General features: G+C 47.2%; 1 protein-coding gene across 3 annotated transcripts; it reads right to left on the bottom strand.

Moving 5' to 3' along the window:
• Window positions 1-5,911: 5,911 nt before the first annotated feature.
• Window positions 5,912-10,319, bottom strand: PPP1R14A (protein phosphatase 1 regulatory inhibitor subunit 14A). Of its 3 annotated transcripts, XM_039855041.1 has the most exons (5): window positions 10,161-10,319; window positions 9,819-10,095; window positions 7,634-7,714; window positions 7,077-7,124; window positions 6,066-6,152 (listed from the first exon to the last, which is right to left on the bottom strand). In XM_039855041.1, exons 1-4 carry the CDS (start codon window positions 10,271-10,273, stop codon window positions 7,110-7,112), a joined length of 486 nt encoding a protein of 161 aa, XP_039710975.1. In that variant the 5' UTR covers window positions 10,274-10,319; the 3' UTR covers window positions 6,066-6,152; window positions 7,077-7,109. The 3 variants fall into 3 exon arrangements, with proteins under 3 accessions (XP_039710967.1, XP_039710957.1, XP_039710975.1); XM_039855033.1 differs by lacking the exon at window positions 7,077-7,124 and having other exon boundaries at window positions 5,912-6,152; window positions 10,161-10,317; XM_039855023.1 differs by lacking the exon at window positions 10,161-10,319 and having other exon boundaries at window positions 5,912-6,152; window positions 7,077-7,109.
• Between the last annotated feature and the right edge of the window lie 8,777 nt (window positions 10,320-19,096).

The raw sequence follows: 19,096 nt of genomic DNA, 5'->3' as shown, positions 1-19,096 counted from the left end.
CTGCTGTAACATATTACCACAAAAAAGTGGCTTAAAACATCACAAATCATCTTACAGCTCTGAAGGTCAAAGTTTGAAATGGTGCTAAAATCAGGATGTCATCAGAGCTGTGTTCCTTCTGGAGGCTCTATGGAGAACATAGTCACAGGACCTGGGGATTAGGACGTGGACATTTTAGGGGCCATTTTTCTGTCTGCCACACTACCCCATTGAAAACTGCAACCTTCCCCATCCCAGCACGTCTGCTCACTTTACTCTGTTTAATTTGTTTACCCCTGTTTAATTTTTTTCAATAATTCTTATCACCTTCTAACATATATAATTTGCTTATTTATGGTACTGTTTATTATCCATTTTTCCCTGCTGGAATGTAAGCTCCTCATATATATAACCTGTCACCTAGAACAGTGCCAGACATAATAGCTGCTCAAAATGATCTATGAATGAATGAATGAATGAATGAATGAATGGGTTCCTCTCCAGATGCGTGGACCATGACCCATTCCAACCTGCAGTGTATGGGGGCCCCACTTCTCTATGCCCAGGCCAGTCATCTATCCAGTTCACTCACTGCGTCTTACTTACCACATACTGGGTGTGTGCTTACTGGTCTGTGCCATTGCTCAATGCCACTGCTACTTTTGCCAATACTTGGTATTATCCAGCTTTCTCATTTTTACCCAATTAATAGATATTAAATAATATCTCATTGTTGTTTTAATTTGCATCTTTTGGCTTACTATTGACTTTGAGTATTTCCTAACGTGCTGGTAAGTGGTTGGGCTTCCTGTCCTCTCTATGGTCTGTTTCTGTCCTTTGTGTATTTTTCTACCGGGGTCGCTGTCCTGCGATGTTGATTTGCAGGAGTTCCTTATAGTTTCCGAATTTCACTCACTCATCTGTTTTAGATGCTACAAATATCTTCTCTCATTCTTTCCATCAAATATTAATTTTGTCTACGATATCTTTCCTTGAACAGAAACTCTTAATTTTGACATGATCAAATTCATCAGACTTTTTTCATCAAAGCATTCACACTTCTGAAGTTTTCTTTTAGAAGTCTGCCTCCATCCCCAAGCCACCATTCCTGTTATAACTGGCAGTGTAACGCACTATGCTAAATTCAGCAGTACCAAACCATTTATTACACATATCTTACAGTTCTGGGAGTGACTGGGCTCGGCTGAGCAGTCCTCCTTTGGGGTCTCTTATGACATTGCAGCCAGATGGTATGTAGGGCTGGAGTCACCTCCCTCATATGTCTAGCAGTTGATGCTGGCTGTTGACCAGAACACAAAGCCTCTCACGTGGGCTTCCTCACGGCATGGCAGCTGGACTCCAAAAGCGAGGATGCCAAGAGAACCAAGCTGAAGCCTTTAAGACCTAGCCTCAGGAGTCACTGTTATGCGCTGAATGTTGTGGCTCCCACTCCAAATTCGTATGTTGAAGCCCTAGCCCCTAATGTGATGATACTTGGAGATGGAGCTTTTTAAGTGGTAATCAGGGTTTGGGGGGATGGGGGATGGGTGAAAAGGATGACGGGATGAAGAAGTACAAATTAGTAGTTACAAAACAGTCAGAGGATGTAGAGTACAATATAGAGAATATAATCGATATTATTGTAATGGCTGTGTTTCATGCCAGACAGTGCTAGAATCGGGGGGATCACTTCATAAATTATATAAACGTCTACCCATTGTGCTGTATGTCTGAAACTAATATAAAATTTAAAAAAGAGGTAATCAGGGTTAGATAGGGTCGTGAGAGGACCCTAGTCTGATAAGAAGAGCCTGGTCTCTTTCTGACATGTGAGGACACAGTGAGAAGGCAGCCGTCTGCCGGCGAGGAAGACAGGCCTCGCCAGAACCCGCCCCTGCTGGTGCCCCGATTTCAGACTCCTGATGTCTGGAACTGTAAAAAAATTGATTTCTGTGGTTTAAATCACCCAGTGAACGGTATTTCGTTTTGGCGGTCTAAGACAGTCACTCAGTGCCGCTTCCACCCTATTTTGTGTTAGAGGCAGGTCACTGAGGCTGGTCTGTTTACAGGACAAGGTGACTAGAACATCACCTTTGACAGGAAGTATAGCAAAGAACTTGTATACATGTTATAGTGTTATTCTCATCCAGTTTCTTTTGTTGACTCCATATTTTTATTCTTTACATTTAGGTCTTTATTTCATTTGGAGTCTACCTTTGTATACAGTGTGAGTTAAGTATTTTTTTCTCCATATAGTGATCCCGTTTTCCCAAAGCCTCAAAGAACAACCCAATCGCCCCCCACCCCCACCCCTACCCCCAATGGAATGGCAGTGCCATCTCTATCATTTTGTTATGTCCCTACACATGCCTGGGTCTGTCTGAGTCTGTTCTGTTTCTTTGGTGTATTCATCTTGCACAAATACCACACTATTTTTATGGCTGTGGCTTCATATCTGGTTAGGCAAACGCTCCCCTCTTTTCCTTTTTAATGTTGACTTAGCGATTTGCACATCTTTATTCCTCCACACAAATTTCAGAATAGGTTTATCAAGTACCTCAAAACATTCGTCTTCAATTTCGATTGAGATTGCTTTGAATTTGTTGGCTTATTTGGAGAGAACTGACCCATTAAGCTATTCTAGTCAAGGGCAGGAATGGTGTCATTTTTTTTTTTTTAGAGTATTTTCTATATCTTTTATCAGCATTTTAATGTTTTTTTCATCGAGGGCTTATGCATCTTTGATTAAGTTGATAAACTATAGTTTTCGTTGCTATTGAAAACTACCATTTTTAAGTTCTGTTTGATTGGTTATTACGGTGTTGGTGAATGATGTTTATTTTTATAGATTGACCTTATATCGATCATGATAATCTTTTAGTTAAAAACCTTCATGCCCTTCTTTATAATGAGGGCGAGAAGTAGTTCTAAAATATTTTTGCCTGTTGTAAATACCAGTCATATCATCGATACAGGCCCATTTCTAGTATTTATCATTCTAATCAGCAAAGCCGCTGGTGCTGATCAAAGATAAAGATGGGTGAGTGCTTTGTAGTATTTTCGTTGGAGCCTGCTCTTTTAATGTAATGTCAGCTGACCACCCCTGGGGTAACTGACCATTGGGGTGTAGTTGAAAACCAACTCCAACAGCCACGAGGGGGCGCGGAGGTCTCATTTCTACAGGAGAAGGGTTTCTGTGTGCGGAGTGGGTGGCCACCAGGGGGCACTGTTATCAGGCAAGCACCTACTGTGTGCCAGACTCTATTTTCGACATTAGTAATACAGCCATACTCAAGGCAAGCGAAGAGCTAATATTCTGAAAGTGGCGGAGTGTAGACAGACGAAATGATAGATAGATAGTTTCAGGGTGTAATAAATTCTTTGGAGAAAATAAATCAGGGTGACAGGATAGTGACTGAATGGCTCCGTACATAAGGGGCTGAAGGACACGTCTCTGAAATTACATCTTAATGAGGATAAGGGACTCTGGGAGAAGAGCGTTCTGGTCAGAGGACAGGTGTCTGTGGGTCCTGGAGGAGAAGAGCCTGCTGGAGTGGTGTGAGCGCAGGCGAGAGGAGAGACCAAGGCAGAGCAGTGATTGGGCAGAGCATGACGGCGAGGACTTCGGCTTCTGCTCTGAGGCCAAGGGGAGCCTGAGGAGGACTGTGATATGAAAGACCCGAGACAGGTTGTTACGTGAAGAAAGTAAGGTTAAGGCGGAGCTGGCGTCTGCCTGTGTGTAGAGGAAAAGTAGAATCAAGACTCGCACTTGTTTGTATTTGCATGTGGAGATCCTGGAACAATACCAAGAAAGTGATAAAAACGGTGACCTTTGGAGGAAAGAGAAGAGGGAACAGGAAGGATGGAGACTAAGGCGAGAGTGAGGAAAAGCTGCTGGCCGCTGACTGGGAAACAGACCACACACTCTTGGAGGCAGGGAGCCTGGTGGAGGCGAGGGTGGCAGACCAGGTACACTGTGCCCTTTGGGGCTTATCCATGTCACAAGGCCTGTGAGTTGGTGTTCCCGAGGACATCTTGCTGACCAGGGGTGGTGGCCGTAGGAGCTAATGGTCCAGCTCCTCCTTGCAATAATAATGCTTATTATGTGCCTGGCACTAGTGCATCGTCTGTGCATTCAAACCTCACGACAACCCTGGGAGGTAGGTACTGTTATAACAATCTTCATTTTACAGATATGGAAACTGAGGCACAAAGAGATTAAGTGACTTGTTCAAGATCATACAGCTAGGAAGTAAGACAGATGGCATTTGAATCCAGGCAGTAATGCCAGAGTCCATGCTGCTTCCCAATTCTTCTTTTGTAGCCTTGTCTCAGTCAAGTTGTATTGCCCTTTAGATAGGCTCAGAGGGCTGTGAGCAGTCACTAGCACCTTAGTATGAATTAGTCAACCTCTTCCTGCCACTCAAGAATCGCAATCATCGCTATGGTTTATAGGGGCACTATAGTGTAGGAGTTGAGTAGTTGGGCTCTGGGGTCATAATGCTTGGAACTGATATCCGGAATCATTTCCCAGCTGTGACTTTAGGCAAATGACATCACTAATCTGGGCCTCAGTGTCCTCATCTATGAAGTCCCCGTTTTCCTGATAAGGAAACCAAGAGTCCCAACAAACATGGCACACCCAGGACTTCAGAACCTGGGTTTTGAGCACATTCTGCCTCCACAAGGATGAGGAACCAAAAATAGGTTCTGTGAGAGGGAAGTTCAGAGGTCCTGAGGCCCAAGCCGGGTGTCCTGGGTGACGGGACCAGGTGCTCCAACGGTAGAAGGCGGGACACCTGGTCTCCATACACTCATTCTCGACACATTTGTGTGGAGGGAAGGGGGCACCGGAAGCCAGAGGCCTGTCTGCGCAGGGAGAGCAAGGCCACCTGAAGGGCTGCGGGGTGGCCCGGAGTGGGGATTGGGGCTGGGGCCCAGGTTTCACTCGGTAGAGGCAAGAAAGGAGATGCGCTTTGTCCTGGGGGGGCCACCCTAGCTCCAGCCCTGCCTGTCCTTCGTGCAGCCCCAGCCCCACACCATCTCCTGACCGTCCATACGCAGCTGGGCCACCGGTACAAGTAGACCGCTGTTAAAATACTGAAATGTTTCCAGTTTTTGGTAAATAGTCACTACCCACTTCTGATGCCTTAGCCTCTCCCCGAGGACCCTTCAGGCCTCGCGATGCCCCAGCCCAGGGGCTTTCCTGTTGGAGCTCTGGGGGACTTGCCCGTCCTGATTGGTGATGCCCCTGCCAATATCTGGTATCATCCCTGCCGCAGCCTCAATGCCAATCCCTTGGTCCACAAGTGCAGAGTCCTCAGGTACGGGTATCCATTTCACACAGACTCTGCACCCTTCCCCGCCCTGCGTCAATGCCACTTTCTTCAGGAAGCCCTCCACAATCTCCTCACCACCCCAAGAATGAATGGCTCCCCCCGCTCCCTGGGCTCCCAAGTTTTTTGGACCATTCAGCACACTGTTCTAATCCCGCCTAGTGCGTGAGCACCTCGATGACAGGGACCACCTTCTCATCTCGCGGCCTCCGTTCCAGGGGCCGTGCCCAGCACATAGTAAAATTCATAGAGTGGATGAAAGGTTCGTTCACGATGTGTGGTGTTGATATTCGGTCCTGTGCATCTCCCGTGGCCCAAGGACCACAGGCCGTTGTCATTCCTACAGGAGCTGAGTGCCACCCGTACACTGGGGCCCTGCTTGCTGGGACGGGGCCACGGCTGGGGGGAGGCGAGGACAGGACGTGAGTTCCCAGGGCGCAAGGTCAGCAAGGCCTGTTCTCATGCTCTCTGGCAGAGGAGTGATTCTCCATCTGTCTGGGCCAGCTGCTGGGACACGAGGAGGCGCAGCAGGGGACGGGGTGTGTGGGGGGTGGGGGTGGAGCTCAGGGAAGCCCAGAGTAACCACGGAGAGGAAAAACAGGCAGACGGTGGGTGTTATTGTTACAGAACCATTAAATACCACTTATAAACAAGCCAGGAGGGCGTGGGGCGGGGAGGACAAAGGTGGGCCACGCAGGCGAGACAGGGTCAGGGCGGTGCGGTCCGGGCCCGGTCCTGGAGGGGGCTCAGGCTTCGGTCACCAGAGGGGCTGGGCTGGCGGAGGCCTGGCTGCTTGTGGAGGCCCCGCAGCTTCACCAGCAGCTCCTGGACGAAGTCCTGGGGACAGGGCAGGGAGCGCTGACACCACGGGGAGGGGTGGGGGCCCCTGCCCAGCCCAGCCCCTCTGACCCGCGCCCTTCCTTCTCCTGCTTCCTGTCCGCGGGATGGGGTGGGCGTGAGGTTAGGGAGGGGGAGAGACGATGGAGACAGAGAAGAATGAGCGGGGAGAAAAATAGGTAGAGACGGGAGAGAACAAAAGGGACAAAGAGATACAAGGAATGAGAGAGACGGAGGCAGAGAAAGACAGAGACGAAAGGAGAGAGACAGGGAGAGATAGAGACAGAGATCCAGAAACAGAGACCCAGACAGAGAGACAGAGACAGAGACAGAGCGAAACAGAGAGAGATACGGAGACAGACACAGAGAGACATGGAGATGTTTCTCAGGCCAAGAAGCCACCAGGAGAGTCCCCAGGGACAGAGGCCTGAGCCGGCTCCAAGACAGACAGATACACAGTGACGTTTGTCCCACAGGCGGCCCAGAGCTGGTTAGAGAAACATGAATATTTTTCCCTTTTAAAGCAGAGAAGGAAGTGGGAGGGGTTGGGCCTGGAAGGTGGAGCGGGGAGACCGAGGTGGGGAAGGAAGCCCCAGGGTGGCGGACACAGTAACAGGGGAGAGAAACGAGGGAGGCAGCACCCACAGACACAGCACGGAGGAGGCAGAAACGGGAGACAGATCGGGGAGCGGCTCAGTGGGAAGGAGATAATGGAGGCCCAGCGGCAAGATGGGGAGAGAGAACAGTGAGGAAGACAAAGTCACCACTAGAGACGAGAGGGAAGAGCTGTGACAGACAGGGCTCCCCCGAGTCCCCTCTGCGGGTCCTGAACTTGGCCAGCTTTTCCCTTGTCACCAGGTACCCCCTCCCCCATCAGGGTGCGGGGGGCCAGAACAGGGCCTGTAAGGGGGAAGGAAAACTCACCTCTGTGGGGTTCATGCACGATTTCAGGAGACCCTAAACAACCCCCACCCACGCAAAAAAAAAAGTAAATAGTAAAGGACTAACAACACCTCCACCCCCAGCCCCTTCCCATTTCCAAGAAAGCCCCAAGCAACACGACAGGGGGAGTCAGACTGCAGGTGGGCTTCCCACCTGGCTTCGAGGGAGGAACAGGCTGAGGGCCTTATACAGTGGCTGCGGGGCAGGGCTGAGCCAAGAAATTGGACCAGCTCTAGATCCAGAGAAGGCCAGAAGGTCGCACAGCATTTCTTGCCTCCAGTAGAGCACAGGCCACAAAAGCCAGACTGCCTGGCTTTGGCTCCCATCTCTGCTCCTTCTGACTGTGACCCCAGGCCAGCGATTAAATCTCTGTGCGCCTACTTCAGAGGGTTTTGTGAGGATTCAATAAGTTGATAAGTGTAAAGCAATTGCGATAGTGCCGGGCACGCAGTAAGTGCTCAGTAAACATGGTAACCATGGCATGAGTGGCAGGGAGGGGCAAGGTGAAGGACTGGGGGGCAGCTTTCCCCCGCCCCTACCTGGATTTTCCGCCTTCTGTCCTCTTCACTGTCTAGTTCCAGCAGTTCATCAATGTTGACCTCATCCGGCATGTCTGCTTCCTGAGGCAGGAGGGAAGGCTGCTCAGGGGCCCCGTCCCCTCCCTCCCATGCCTTTTTCCAGAGTTCTAGGGGAGCCCCCGCCATCCCCAGGGCCCAGCTGGCGGGTTCTGGAGCAATAATGTGGCAGTCAGGGACAGCACCACCGAGGCGGGACATCTGGGTGTTGGGGGGAGGGGTGACAGATGGGTTGACAGAGGCCCAGGGCCTGTAGCAGCTCTGATGCCTGGGCCCCCAGGACCTCGGGCCTGGCACAGGTCTCTCTGCTTGGCTCCAGTTCCCACAGAGAAATAGGCCCGGTTGAGTCTTGGAATGTCAGAATCTGGGATTCGGGAGAGGGGCTGGCTCTGCCCTTTCAAGGAAAAGTCTGAGCACTAAGCGTGGGGGAGGGAAGCGGCAGGCCAGAGCCTGCTGGGGCTGGCCCCTTGCCCCAGAGGACAGGAAGGGAGGACAAGGGGCCAAAGTGCAATCCCGTGTGTCCAAGGAGATGACCACTGGGCCCCTCGAGGTGAGCGTGATGGGCCTTGAACCCAATTTCGAGACACTAAGAGGGAGCCTCCTAGTATGGCCTCCTGGGGCGGAGGGCCAAAGGCAAGCTGGCTCCGTATCCCTGACAGGGAGAGAACCCAGCTGCCTGAGCGAGAGATCTCCGAGGCTGCAGAGTTTTCCTCCCCCACCCGAAGTCCCGCTGATTTCACTGCAGGCTTCAGGACCGGGGCTCTGGGTTTGTGTGTGGGAAAGAGGGTTCGGCAAAGGCCTGGCGTGTCTATCTGTGTTACATGCCTGTGGCAGTCTCTGTGTCAAGAGGCCAGGGCCAGCGTGACGGTGCAGAGGTATGTGGCACCACATGTGTGGCCTGCAGTCCTACAGGTGTGAGGTGTGTGGCTCTGGCTTAGTTGTGTTTGTCTCACTGTCATGTGTCATGGGCAGCTGTAGTGCCCACGGTCTGAGGATGACCTCACAGGATTCCACCTACACTAGCAACTGGACATATCTGTCCATCTGTGCGAGCCCACACGTGTCTGAGAACAGAGAGACTTCGTGTCACTGTGAGGGGCCATGGCTTCCGCCACCTTCATTCACACTGTGCTGAGGATTTCTGCGTCCCGTGTGTCTGTGTACTGCTGTGACCATCAGGTACCTGGGACTGTGCTCTGCAGCACGTGCGTGTTGTACAAAGTGTGACTTCAAGCAGAGACTCAAGTGAAATGTCTGTCTCTCTGTAGCCTACGTGTCAACACGTGGGGCTATAGGTCACATCCTGTGTGCCTGGGGCAGCTGCAGTTTCTGCCATTGTATGTCCTTCTGTACCTACAGCTTACACGATTTTCTGTCTGGGTGTAGCTGTAATTTCAGCTGTTTTATGTCTGTGAGTGGCTGTAACCTGTGTCATTGTGTTCGCATGTGGTCTCATTTTTGCCTTTCGGGGATAACAGAATCATTTAGCTGTAGCTGTTGTAGCTTGTACTGTGAGTCACTACAGCTACACACTACAGGCGGTGTGTATCTATGAAAAGCTGTAACTGGAGTCCTCTTGTGTGGGTGTAGTTACGTGTCTACATACGGCTGTGGCCTCGGCTATTGTGTCTGTGGGTGCCTGTTGGTGTCGCATATGTTGATATGGAAGTGACTACAGCTTGTACTCTGGTAGTCTGCACGGCTGTTGTTTCTGTCGCTGCGTCTGTGAATGGCTGTATTTTGGCACTGTGCACATCTGTAAATACTGCTGCTTCCTTTGCTGTGCATCTCTGTGTGGCTGTACCTCCCCTGTCACCATGTCTATATCTGGCTTTAAGACATCCCCTCCCCCCGCCCCTTTCTCCACATATGGCAGCTCGGACTCCACAACTTTGCCCCCTCATCTCCCAGGTGGTAAACCCCTGGCCCTGCCCAGATGTTTGGGCACATCTCTGGAGACCCAAGTATGTGTCTCTCTCTCTGTATGCACAAGCAAAGTGCCATTAAGGGTAGATGGCCAGGCCAATGAGTCCAGTGAACGCCTCCCCCGCGGGAGTGTGTATGCAACAGTGAACACAAGCAACCGAAGACCCCGAGGGCGTAGGGTGTCCGGGACCTCCCTTACGCCCCCACACCCCACACGCCTCACCCTGCCGCAGTACAGCTCCTCCAAGCGCCCGTCGATCCACTTCTCCACGTCCAGCCGCCGCTGCAGCTCCCGCCGGTCGTACTTGACGGTGACACGCGCGTGTCGTTTCTGTAGCCCCCCGGGGCTGCCCCCCGGCCCCCGGGCCCGCGACGGAGCCTGCAGCTTGCTCAGCACCCGCTTGCCCAGCCGCTGAGCTGCCATCGCGTCCTGGCCCCGGCCCCCGCGCCGCGCTGTGCGCCTTCGCCTAGCGCCCAGGGGGCCTCTTACGGGCCGGGGCGGGGCCGGCCGGGGGCGGGGGCTCGGGCTCGCCGGGGGGCCGGCCCCGCCCCAGCCGCCCCGGGCCTCAGTTTCCCCGCCTGTAGCGTGACGACTGGCCTCTGCGCCGGCTTAAAGCCCTCAGCGGTGCCGGGCTCAGGTGTGGGTGGGGTCCGAGAGCCCCAGGCCGGGCCGGGCATCTGGGGCTCCCGGGGACTGGCTCCCGCGGGGCGGGGTCCAGGGCCGGGCTCAGGGGACCGGGCCTGTCGGCGCCCTCTGGTGGTTGAAAGGACGGTGCAGGAGCCCCCATGCCACCTTCTTTCTTTGCCAGGCAACGTCAAACAGAAGTTCTCACAGGACATTAAGTTGTTCGTCGTTTCATTTATTCACTTATCCGTGCATTTATTGGCTCACTCTACGAGAGTTCATTGAGTGCCTGCTGTGTAGCAGGCACTGTTGTAGGAACTGGGGATAGAGCAGTAATCAAAGGAGACAAGTGCAGTCCTCGTGGAGGTGACGTTCTTGTGGCGATAGGCAGTAAACATAATAAGTACAGTATGCTTTGCAGCTTATTAGAATATGATAAGTCCTATGGAGAAATAAGAAGCAGAAAAGGAGAAATAGAGTGAGGGTGGGATCGCGATTTTAGCAAGGGTGACTAGAGAAGTCTTCACAAATCTTTGCACTTTGATACTTTAAAACGTAAATTTGGTCATGCTCCTCCCCTGCTTAAAACTAGCCATAACTAGGCAATGATCTCTTAGATATTGTCGACATAAGAAATGTCCAAACCTGCCGAGAATTTTTATGAGTTTATTTGAGCCAAACTGACTACATATGCTGGGGAGCAAGATCTCAGATGTTCCAAAGAATAACAATTTTGCGACTTCTTTTATGCATTTGAGATTAAGGAGGGAACAAAAGGAAGATTACCTGAAGGTGGGAGAAAGCAAGACAGAGGATCAGATTAAGGACAGTTAGGATGATGTGCTCTCTTGAGAATTTCAAAGCTGTGTTAACCGAGATGCACAGACACAATGGACAGTGCTTGCTTAAGGAAGAGAAAAAGTTTTCACCAAAAAGTTATAGGACTCTGCATGACTCTCCATCATGACCTGCCCAGTTAGGAATTTATGATCAGATCACCCTGCAAGGTTACTTTTTTCATCCACAGACAGTATCCAATTTATCTATTTTTTTCTTTATCGTTCATGCTTTTGGTATAATACTGAGGACAAAAATAGGTGTTCTATGGAAAGCAACCTCACAGGGTCATCTGATCATAAATTCCTAACTGGGCAGGTCTCGGTGAGTAGTCACGCCCTAGGCTTAAGGATTCTTTACTCAAAGGCTATCTCTGCCTTAAGCCAGCCCTGTCCATTGTGTCTGAACATCTAGGTTAACACACCTTGGAAATGCTTCTTCTCAGACTCCCTTCTAATACCAGATCACCGGATCACCGGATCACCGTTTGCAACTCCTCCATAATCATAACTCTCCTGTAATCCAATCTCTGCCTTGCTTTCTCCAGCCCTCACGTAATCTTTCTTACATTCCCTCCTCAATTCCAAATGCACAAAAGAAACTGCAAAACTGTTATTTTCCAGAGCATCTGAGATCTTGCTCCCTGGCATATGTCATCAGCTTGGCTCAAAGTCTTACAAAAATTCTCTACAGGTTTGGGAGTTTCTTACATCAACACATTAAAATCCAAAACTTGTGTTTCGAAGGACATTATCAAGAAAATGAAAAGATAACCCACAGAATGGGGAAAAAAATGCAAACCATATACCTGATAAGGTACTTGTATCTAAACTAAATAAAGACATTCAACTCAATGATAATAAGACAAATAATCTAATTTGAAAATGGACAAAGGATCCGAATAAAACTTTCTCTAAAAAATATATGTAAAAGACAACGAGCACATGAAAAGAGGTTCAACATCATTAGTTATCAGGAAAATACAAATCAAAACCAGAATGAAATACTACTTCACGTCCAGCAAGATGGCTATAATTTTTTAAAAATGGAAAATACCAAGTGTTGGCGAGATGTGGAGAAATCAGAACTCTTATACACCGATGGTGGGAACATAAAATGGTGCAGCCACTTTGGAAAACAGTCTGGCAGTTCCTCAAAAGGTTAAAATTAGAGTTACCATATGACTCAGCAATTCCACTCCTAAATGTGTACCAGAGAATTGAAAACTTATGTTCACATAAAAATCTGTGTATGAATGTTCATAGCAGGATTGTTCATAATAGCCAAAAGGTAGAAACAACCCAGCCCATCAACCGATGAATGGGTAAATAAAATGTGGTATAGCTATACAATGGGATATTATTTGACAGTAAAAAGAAGTTAAGTCTTATACATGATACAACATGGAAGAACCTTGAAAGCATGCTAAGTGAGAGAAGCCGGACACAAAAGGCCACACGTTGTACGATTCTATTCATGTGAAATAATCAGAATAGGAAAATCTATAGACAGAAAATAGGTTGGTGGTTGCCTGGGGCTGAGAGGATTGAGGGGCAGGGGGAGTGACTGCTAAAGAGCATGGGGTTTCTTTTGAGGATGATGAAATTTTCTAAAATCGATTGTGGTGATCGTCACAAAACTCCATTGAGTTGTACGCTTTAAAAGGGTGAATTGTATGGTATGTGAGTTATATCTCAATAAAGCTGTTATGTTGAAAAAAGTAAGTAAACTGTCTATTGCTCCTTACTGCCCAGAGGCTGAAGGCCAAGCTCCTTAGTTTACAATCAAAGCTCCAGGTGCGGCCCCATCTCAGCACCTTTGGACTGGCAGTTCGGTCAGAAAAGCTCTTCCCCAGAATATCAACAGGGCTCACTCCCTTATCTCCCTCAGATATCACCTGTGCAGTGAGGTCTTCCCTAACCATCCTATTTTTACTCATTTATTGTCTGTTTTCCAACTAGTCGTGTCCCAAAGGGAGGGCAATAGGAGTGGTCCACCTGGGATACAGGCAGAAAATGGTGTACTGTCTGTAGAAAATAATAAAACTGACCAAAATTTGATCAAATGTTTATTCCATCACACACTGACAATTCGGTACAATGTCAGTGATAAAATGATCCTCTCACCCCCGGGGAAAAATCTTTCATCGGTCTACTTACTAAATAATTACTGTAGCATTTTAATAATATAAGGTAAGCTTCAAATTAGATCTTTTTATTACTCTACCCTTCAGTAAACATTATATTGGTATTCATTTTCTATTTCTGCATAATAAATGACCACACACATATATTATATTAGCTCGTAGTTTCTGTGGATCGGTCTAGTCATGGCTTAGCTGGGCCCTTTGCTCCAGAATCACCAGGCTGCAATCCAGGTGCCAGCCAGGGCTGTGATCTCATCAGAGGCTTGACTGGGGAAAGACCTGCTTCCAACAGCTTGAGGGATTTGGTCTTCATCTTCTTACTGGTTGTCTGTGGGGGTTGCTCTCAGCTCCTTGAGGCTACCTACAGTTCCTTGCCATGTGGCCTTCTCCACAGGTCCTCTTACAATGTAGCAGCTTATTTCTTTCAAAGCCAGCAATGAGTCTCTCTCTCTCTCTCTCTCTCTCTCTCTCTCTCTCTCTCTCTCCTCAGTCCACTAAGATGGGGTTTTAGATAATGTAATGAAACCACAAAACTCCTTTGCCATATTTTGTTGGTTATGAGCAAGTCCCAGGTCCTGCTCCCACTTGAGGGAAGGAGATTATACAGGCCCTGAACACAGAGGCTGCCCAATGTCTTCTTGCCATGCTAGCCTATAGGGAAGTTAATACAAGCATACCTTGTTGTTGTTGTTTGTTTCATTTTATTATACTTCACAGATATTGTGTTTTTTACAAATTGAAGACAAGCTCCTGCACCAGCGAAAAGATTACAACTCCCTTTACACTTGCTTTATTGCAATGCCTGGAGCCGAACGTGCGGTATCTCCAAGGTATGCCTGTATAGGGAATCCCCAGAGTTGACCTCTGATATGTAAAGGCTCAGCTATATGGTTCATTTTGAAAATAAGCTCATGATAATTTGGAATCATTTGGACTTGTATCGGGCACAGTTTAAGTCACCAATCTCTGTGATTCTGCATATTTCTGCATTTAAATAATGGATTAGAAATTAAAATAATAGCGCCATGATCATTAAGATGAAAAAATTATTCAGTCATTCTATGTATTCTTTGGAGTTTTTGTGTTTAAAATTTCAAACTGAATTAGGGTGTGAACTGTAAAGTGTAATACTTTTATTTGGTAAGTGCGAATTTTCATTTATACATGAAATATTCTACTGAATTTGAGTAATGTCTCTAAAATCAAAATTTATTCATTTTTAATTATTAATTTTAAAATGAAAAAACAGAGATCACGCCCCACCCAACTGAAGGCATACCCAAGCCACTTTCAGGGGCTTTTCCATACAAATGGCTCACACTGTTAAGTTTTTCTAGAATCTCTCAAAGGTTCATAAAACCCCAAACGAGCAGCATCTGTCTGGCCTCAGTGTGCCCTATTCCTCTTGCTGAGCAGCCTCAAGCCCATCATTTGTGGCAGCTAGCTTTGGTTTGCAGCTTAGCCTCTCCCAGGCACCTCCAAGCCCAGTGCGGGTGGTGGACATCTGCAGATTACTTTGTGGATCATGTCAGGTGGTCCAAGGAGGGCATTGACTGAGGCTAAACTTGCCCTGAGGTGGGACCCCTTCTAGGAGGCAAGCCTGGTAGCTGTTTTGGACTGAGCCTGAGCACCAGCATTCTCAGATGACACACCCAAAGGGCAGACTGGGCAGGCACCAAAGCCTAGCTAAAGCGAACCCTGCTCCATGAGGTCAGCCCCTGCACAACAGCCCCTTCACTGTAGTCACAACCAGTCACAGCCAGTCACAAACAGCCCTCACAACCCATCAGCTTGAGGGTCAGTCCCTCCCGATGATGTGTAAACAACAATCAAGCCTCAACTACAACAGCAGTGCAAACAAAACCCACACAAGGAACACACATGGAGCACGTGGCTCAGGTGACCGGGGAGACTGCACCACTGAACCCCATAGGACACCTACTACATAAGGCCACTCTACTAAGATCAGGACACATAGCAACTCTATCTAATACATAGAAACAAACACAAGGAGGCAGCCAAAATGGGGAGACAAAGAAACAGGACCCAAATGAAAGAACAAAACAAAGTTCCAGAAAAAAGAACTCAATAAAATGGAGATAAGCAATTAACCAGATGGAGAGGTTAAAACACTGGTTATGTTCACTGATTTCAGTGAGAACTTCAACAAAGAAACAAGAAACATAAAAACGAAGATAGAAAACATTAAAAAAAAAAGTCAGAAATAAAGAATACAATAACTGAAATGAAGACTACATTAGAGGGAATCAACAGTAAATCAGATGAAGCAGAGGACTGAATCAGTGATTTAGAAGATAAGGTAGCAGAAAACACCCAATCAGAACAGGAAAGAAAAAAAAATCCAAAAAAATGAAGATAGTTTAAGGGGCCTCTGATACAACATCAACTGTACCAACATTCACATCATAGGGTTACCAGAAGGAGAAGAGAGAGAGAGCAAGGAACTGAAAATCTATTTGAAGAAATAATGATGGAAAACTTCCCTAACCTGGTGAAGGAAATAACCATACTAGCTCAGGAAGTTAAGAGAAACCAAACAAGATGAACCTAAAGAGGCCCACACCAAGACACATCATAATTAAAATGCCAAAGGTTAAAGACAGAGAGAGAATTTTAAATGCAGCAAGAAAAAAGCAGTTAGTTACCTACAAGGGAGCTCCCATACGACTGTCAGCTGATTTCTCAATAGAAACTTTGCAGGAAAGAAGGTCTTGGCACAAAGTATTCAAAGTGATGAAAAGCAAGGACCTACAACCAAGATTATCCTACTCAACAAAGACTCAACTCTCATTTAGAATTGAAGGATAGATAAAGAGCTTCCCAGACAAGAAAAAGCTAAAGGAGTTCATCACCACCAAAACAGTAATACAAGGAATTTTAAAGGGACTTAGAAGAAAGAAGAAAGAAGAAGAAGAAGAAAGAAGATAAAAAATATGAATAATAAAATGGCGATAGCTAATAGCTACATATCTATCAACAATTACTTTAAATGTAAATAGATTAAATGCTTCAATCAAAGGATAGGGTGGCCGAATAGATAAGAAAACAAGAACCTTACATATGCTGCCTACAAGAGACTCACTTCAGATGGAAAGACACACAGACTGAAAGTAAAGGGATGGAAAAAGATATTTCATGAACATGGAAAAAAAAAAGCTGGGGTAGCAATACTACATCAGACAAAGGAGACTTTAAAACCAAGTCTATAACAAGAGACAAAATAGGATCCAGTAATCCCACTTCTGGGTATTTATCCAAAGAAACTCAAAACACTACTTCAAAGGGACATGTGCATCCATATGTTCATTGCAGCATTATTTACCACAGCCATGATATGGAGGCAACCTGGGTGTCCATCAGTGGGTGCATGGATAAAGAAGAGGTGGTTCATATATAAAATGGTATATTACTCAGCCATAAAATAGAATGAAATCTTGCCATCTGCAACAACATAGATGTACCTAGAGAATATTGTGCTGAGTGGAGTAAGTCAGAGAAAAGCAAATGTCATATGATTTCATTTATATGTGGAATCCAAAGAACAAAATAAATGAACAAAAAGAACCCAGAAACAGACTCATAGATATAGAGAACATTTTGATAGTTCCCAGATGGAGTAAGGTTGGGGAGGTGGGTGAAAAAGGGGAAGGGGTTAAGAAGTGCAAAGTGGTAGTTACAAAATAGTCATGGGGATGTAAAGTATAGTGTAAGAAATACAGTTAACTTTACAGCCAGAACCACCATTTTCCAGTAATTTGCCTAAATGACCAACACAAAGAGAAAGAGGACAGACCCCTGCTATGTGTTCTCTAGGCCTTTTAGAAAACATGGAGTTATTCCTTTGGCTATGAACATGCAAAGCTTCAAGAAAGGTGATATCGCAGACATCAAGGGAATGGGCACTGTTCAAAAAAGCACTCCCCACCTGTGTTACCATGGCAAAACTGGAGGAGTCTACAGTGTTACCCAGCATGCAGTTGGCATTGATGTAAACAAACAAGTTAAGGGCACGATTCTTGCCGAGAGAATTAATGTACGTATTGAGCATATTAAGCACTCTAGGAGCAGAGATGGCTTCCTGAAATGTGTGAAGGAAAATGATCAAAAAAGAAGGGAGCCAAAGAGGAAGGTGCCTGGGTTCAGCTGAAGCGCCAGCCTGCATCATCCAGAGAATCACACTGTGTGAGGACCAGTGGAAAGGAACATGAGCTGCTGGAGCCCATTCCCTAGGAATTCATGGCATGATAGGTGTAAAAAAATAAAAGACCTCTAATTGAAAAAATATGTACACATGGTCAATAATATTGTGACAATTCTGTATGGTGTCAGATGGGTAATAGATTTATCAGGGTGATCACTTCGTAAGTTATATAAATGTCTAATCACTATGTTGTACATCAGAAACATAATAACATAATATTGTATGTCAACTGTAATGGAAAATTAAAAAATTATTTTAAATGATCATAAAATTTTTTAAATGAAAAATAAAATCATGATTCTTACATGATTATTATTGAAATTAATTTTCTAGTGGAGAGGAGGAGGTATTAAAAAATTGGTTCCACCACTAGTTGGACCACTGTTTTGAATATTAGAAAGTGAGTTCCAACAGGGCAGGAATTTTATTTCGTTCGCTTTTGTATCTTCTCCAGCTTTTATAACAGTACCTGGCTCATAATGGGTGCTCAATTTATGTGCTGAATGAAAATGGATTTGTGAATGAATGAATGAATGAATGAATGAATGAATATGCCTGTGTCTCCACCCAAGCCCCAGGGTGTTCTCTGTCTTCCAGCCCAGCCCAGGCTTTGAGGAACAGGAATGGGGTGGGGAGTTCAGGTGCTGGAGAGACATTCGGCCTCACATTCAGACTCTAGATCATGAGTCCTAGGACCTCACTGCAAGATTAAGGAAGTTAGCTGGTAAAAAAACTTTGTTTAGGTAAACACCATTTTGATAACCCAGTTAAGTCTCTTCAGGCATTATTATGTCAGGAGGGAGGCAGACTAGTGGGAGTAGCCCTGGCTCTAAAAGGCTGCGGTCTTCTTGCCTCAGGACTTCTGCATTCACCGTCGTGATCCCTGGAATGTTTGTCCACTAGCCCTTCTTATCCTTCAGGTTTCATTATCAAAACTAGTTCCTCATAACCCCTCCCCCACCACCCAGTTCAAAAGGTCTCCTTTATTTTCCTCTACTCCTATACCTGCCCCACTCCCTCCTCCTTCTGAGATTCAGTTCCTGTTTCAGGAAATCCTCCCTGACCCCGAAGCTGGGTTAAGTGCCGCCTCTAATCCTCCCTCCTTTCAGACCTGATCACTCTGCCTGTGCGTCCCCTTCACAGCCCGGACATCTGTCCGGTGAAGAATTTGTCTTCATCTCAGCGCTGAGAATAGTGGAGGTAGAGCCTGGGGCTGCTGTTCACTCGTGGGCCTCTCTCTCCTCGGGGGAAGTCCTCTGTCCCACAGAATAAGGAACTCGTCTGGGTTCTCATCATACCCTGTCTTCCACCATCCCAGCCTGTGCTTCCCCTGTCACATCCCTAATCGCTCTGCCCTCCGCTTAAGTCACCATTACATTGGACTTTTCCTGTCTGGTGACGCAGAAACTAGTCTGGCATAGTCGCCACTGGGTTTCCGGCAACTTTCCGAGTAGGTGTTTACTGAACGCTGAATTTAGGCAGGAACAAATCCATCTCTCTCAAAGGAAGGCTGAATTGAGGCGGGCAAAAAACCCACGGGTTTCCAGGCAGAGAGTGTCTGCGTCCTCTGCTCTCACCCTGAGGCCCACGCCAAGAGCGAAGGTACCGGGACCTCAGTGACAAGACCACGGGCAAAGGTAGCAGGAAGCCGGTTCAGCAGGCGAGCGCCTC

This window comes from Pteropus medius, unplaced genomic scaffold (assembly GCF_902729225.1).
Source record: "Pteropus medius unplaced genomic scaffold, Ma_sr-lr_union100, whole genome shotgun sequence".
Lineage (NCBI taxonomy): Eukaryota > Metazoa > Chordata > Mammalia > Chiroptera > Pteropodidae > Pteropus > Pteropus medius.
This window is presented reverse-complemented; position numbering and strand designations above follow the sequence as displayed.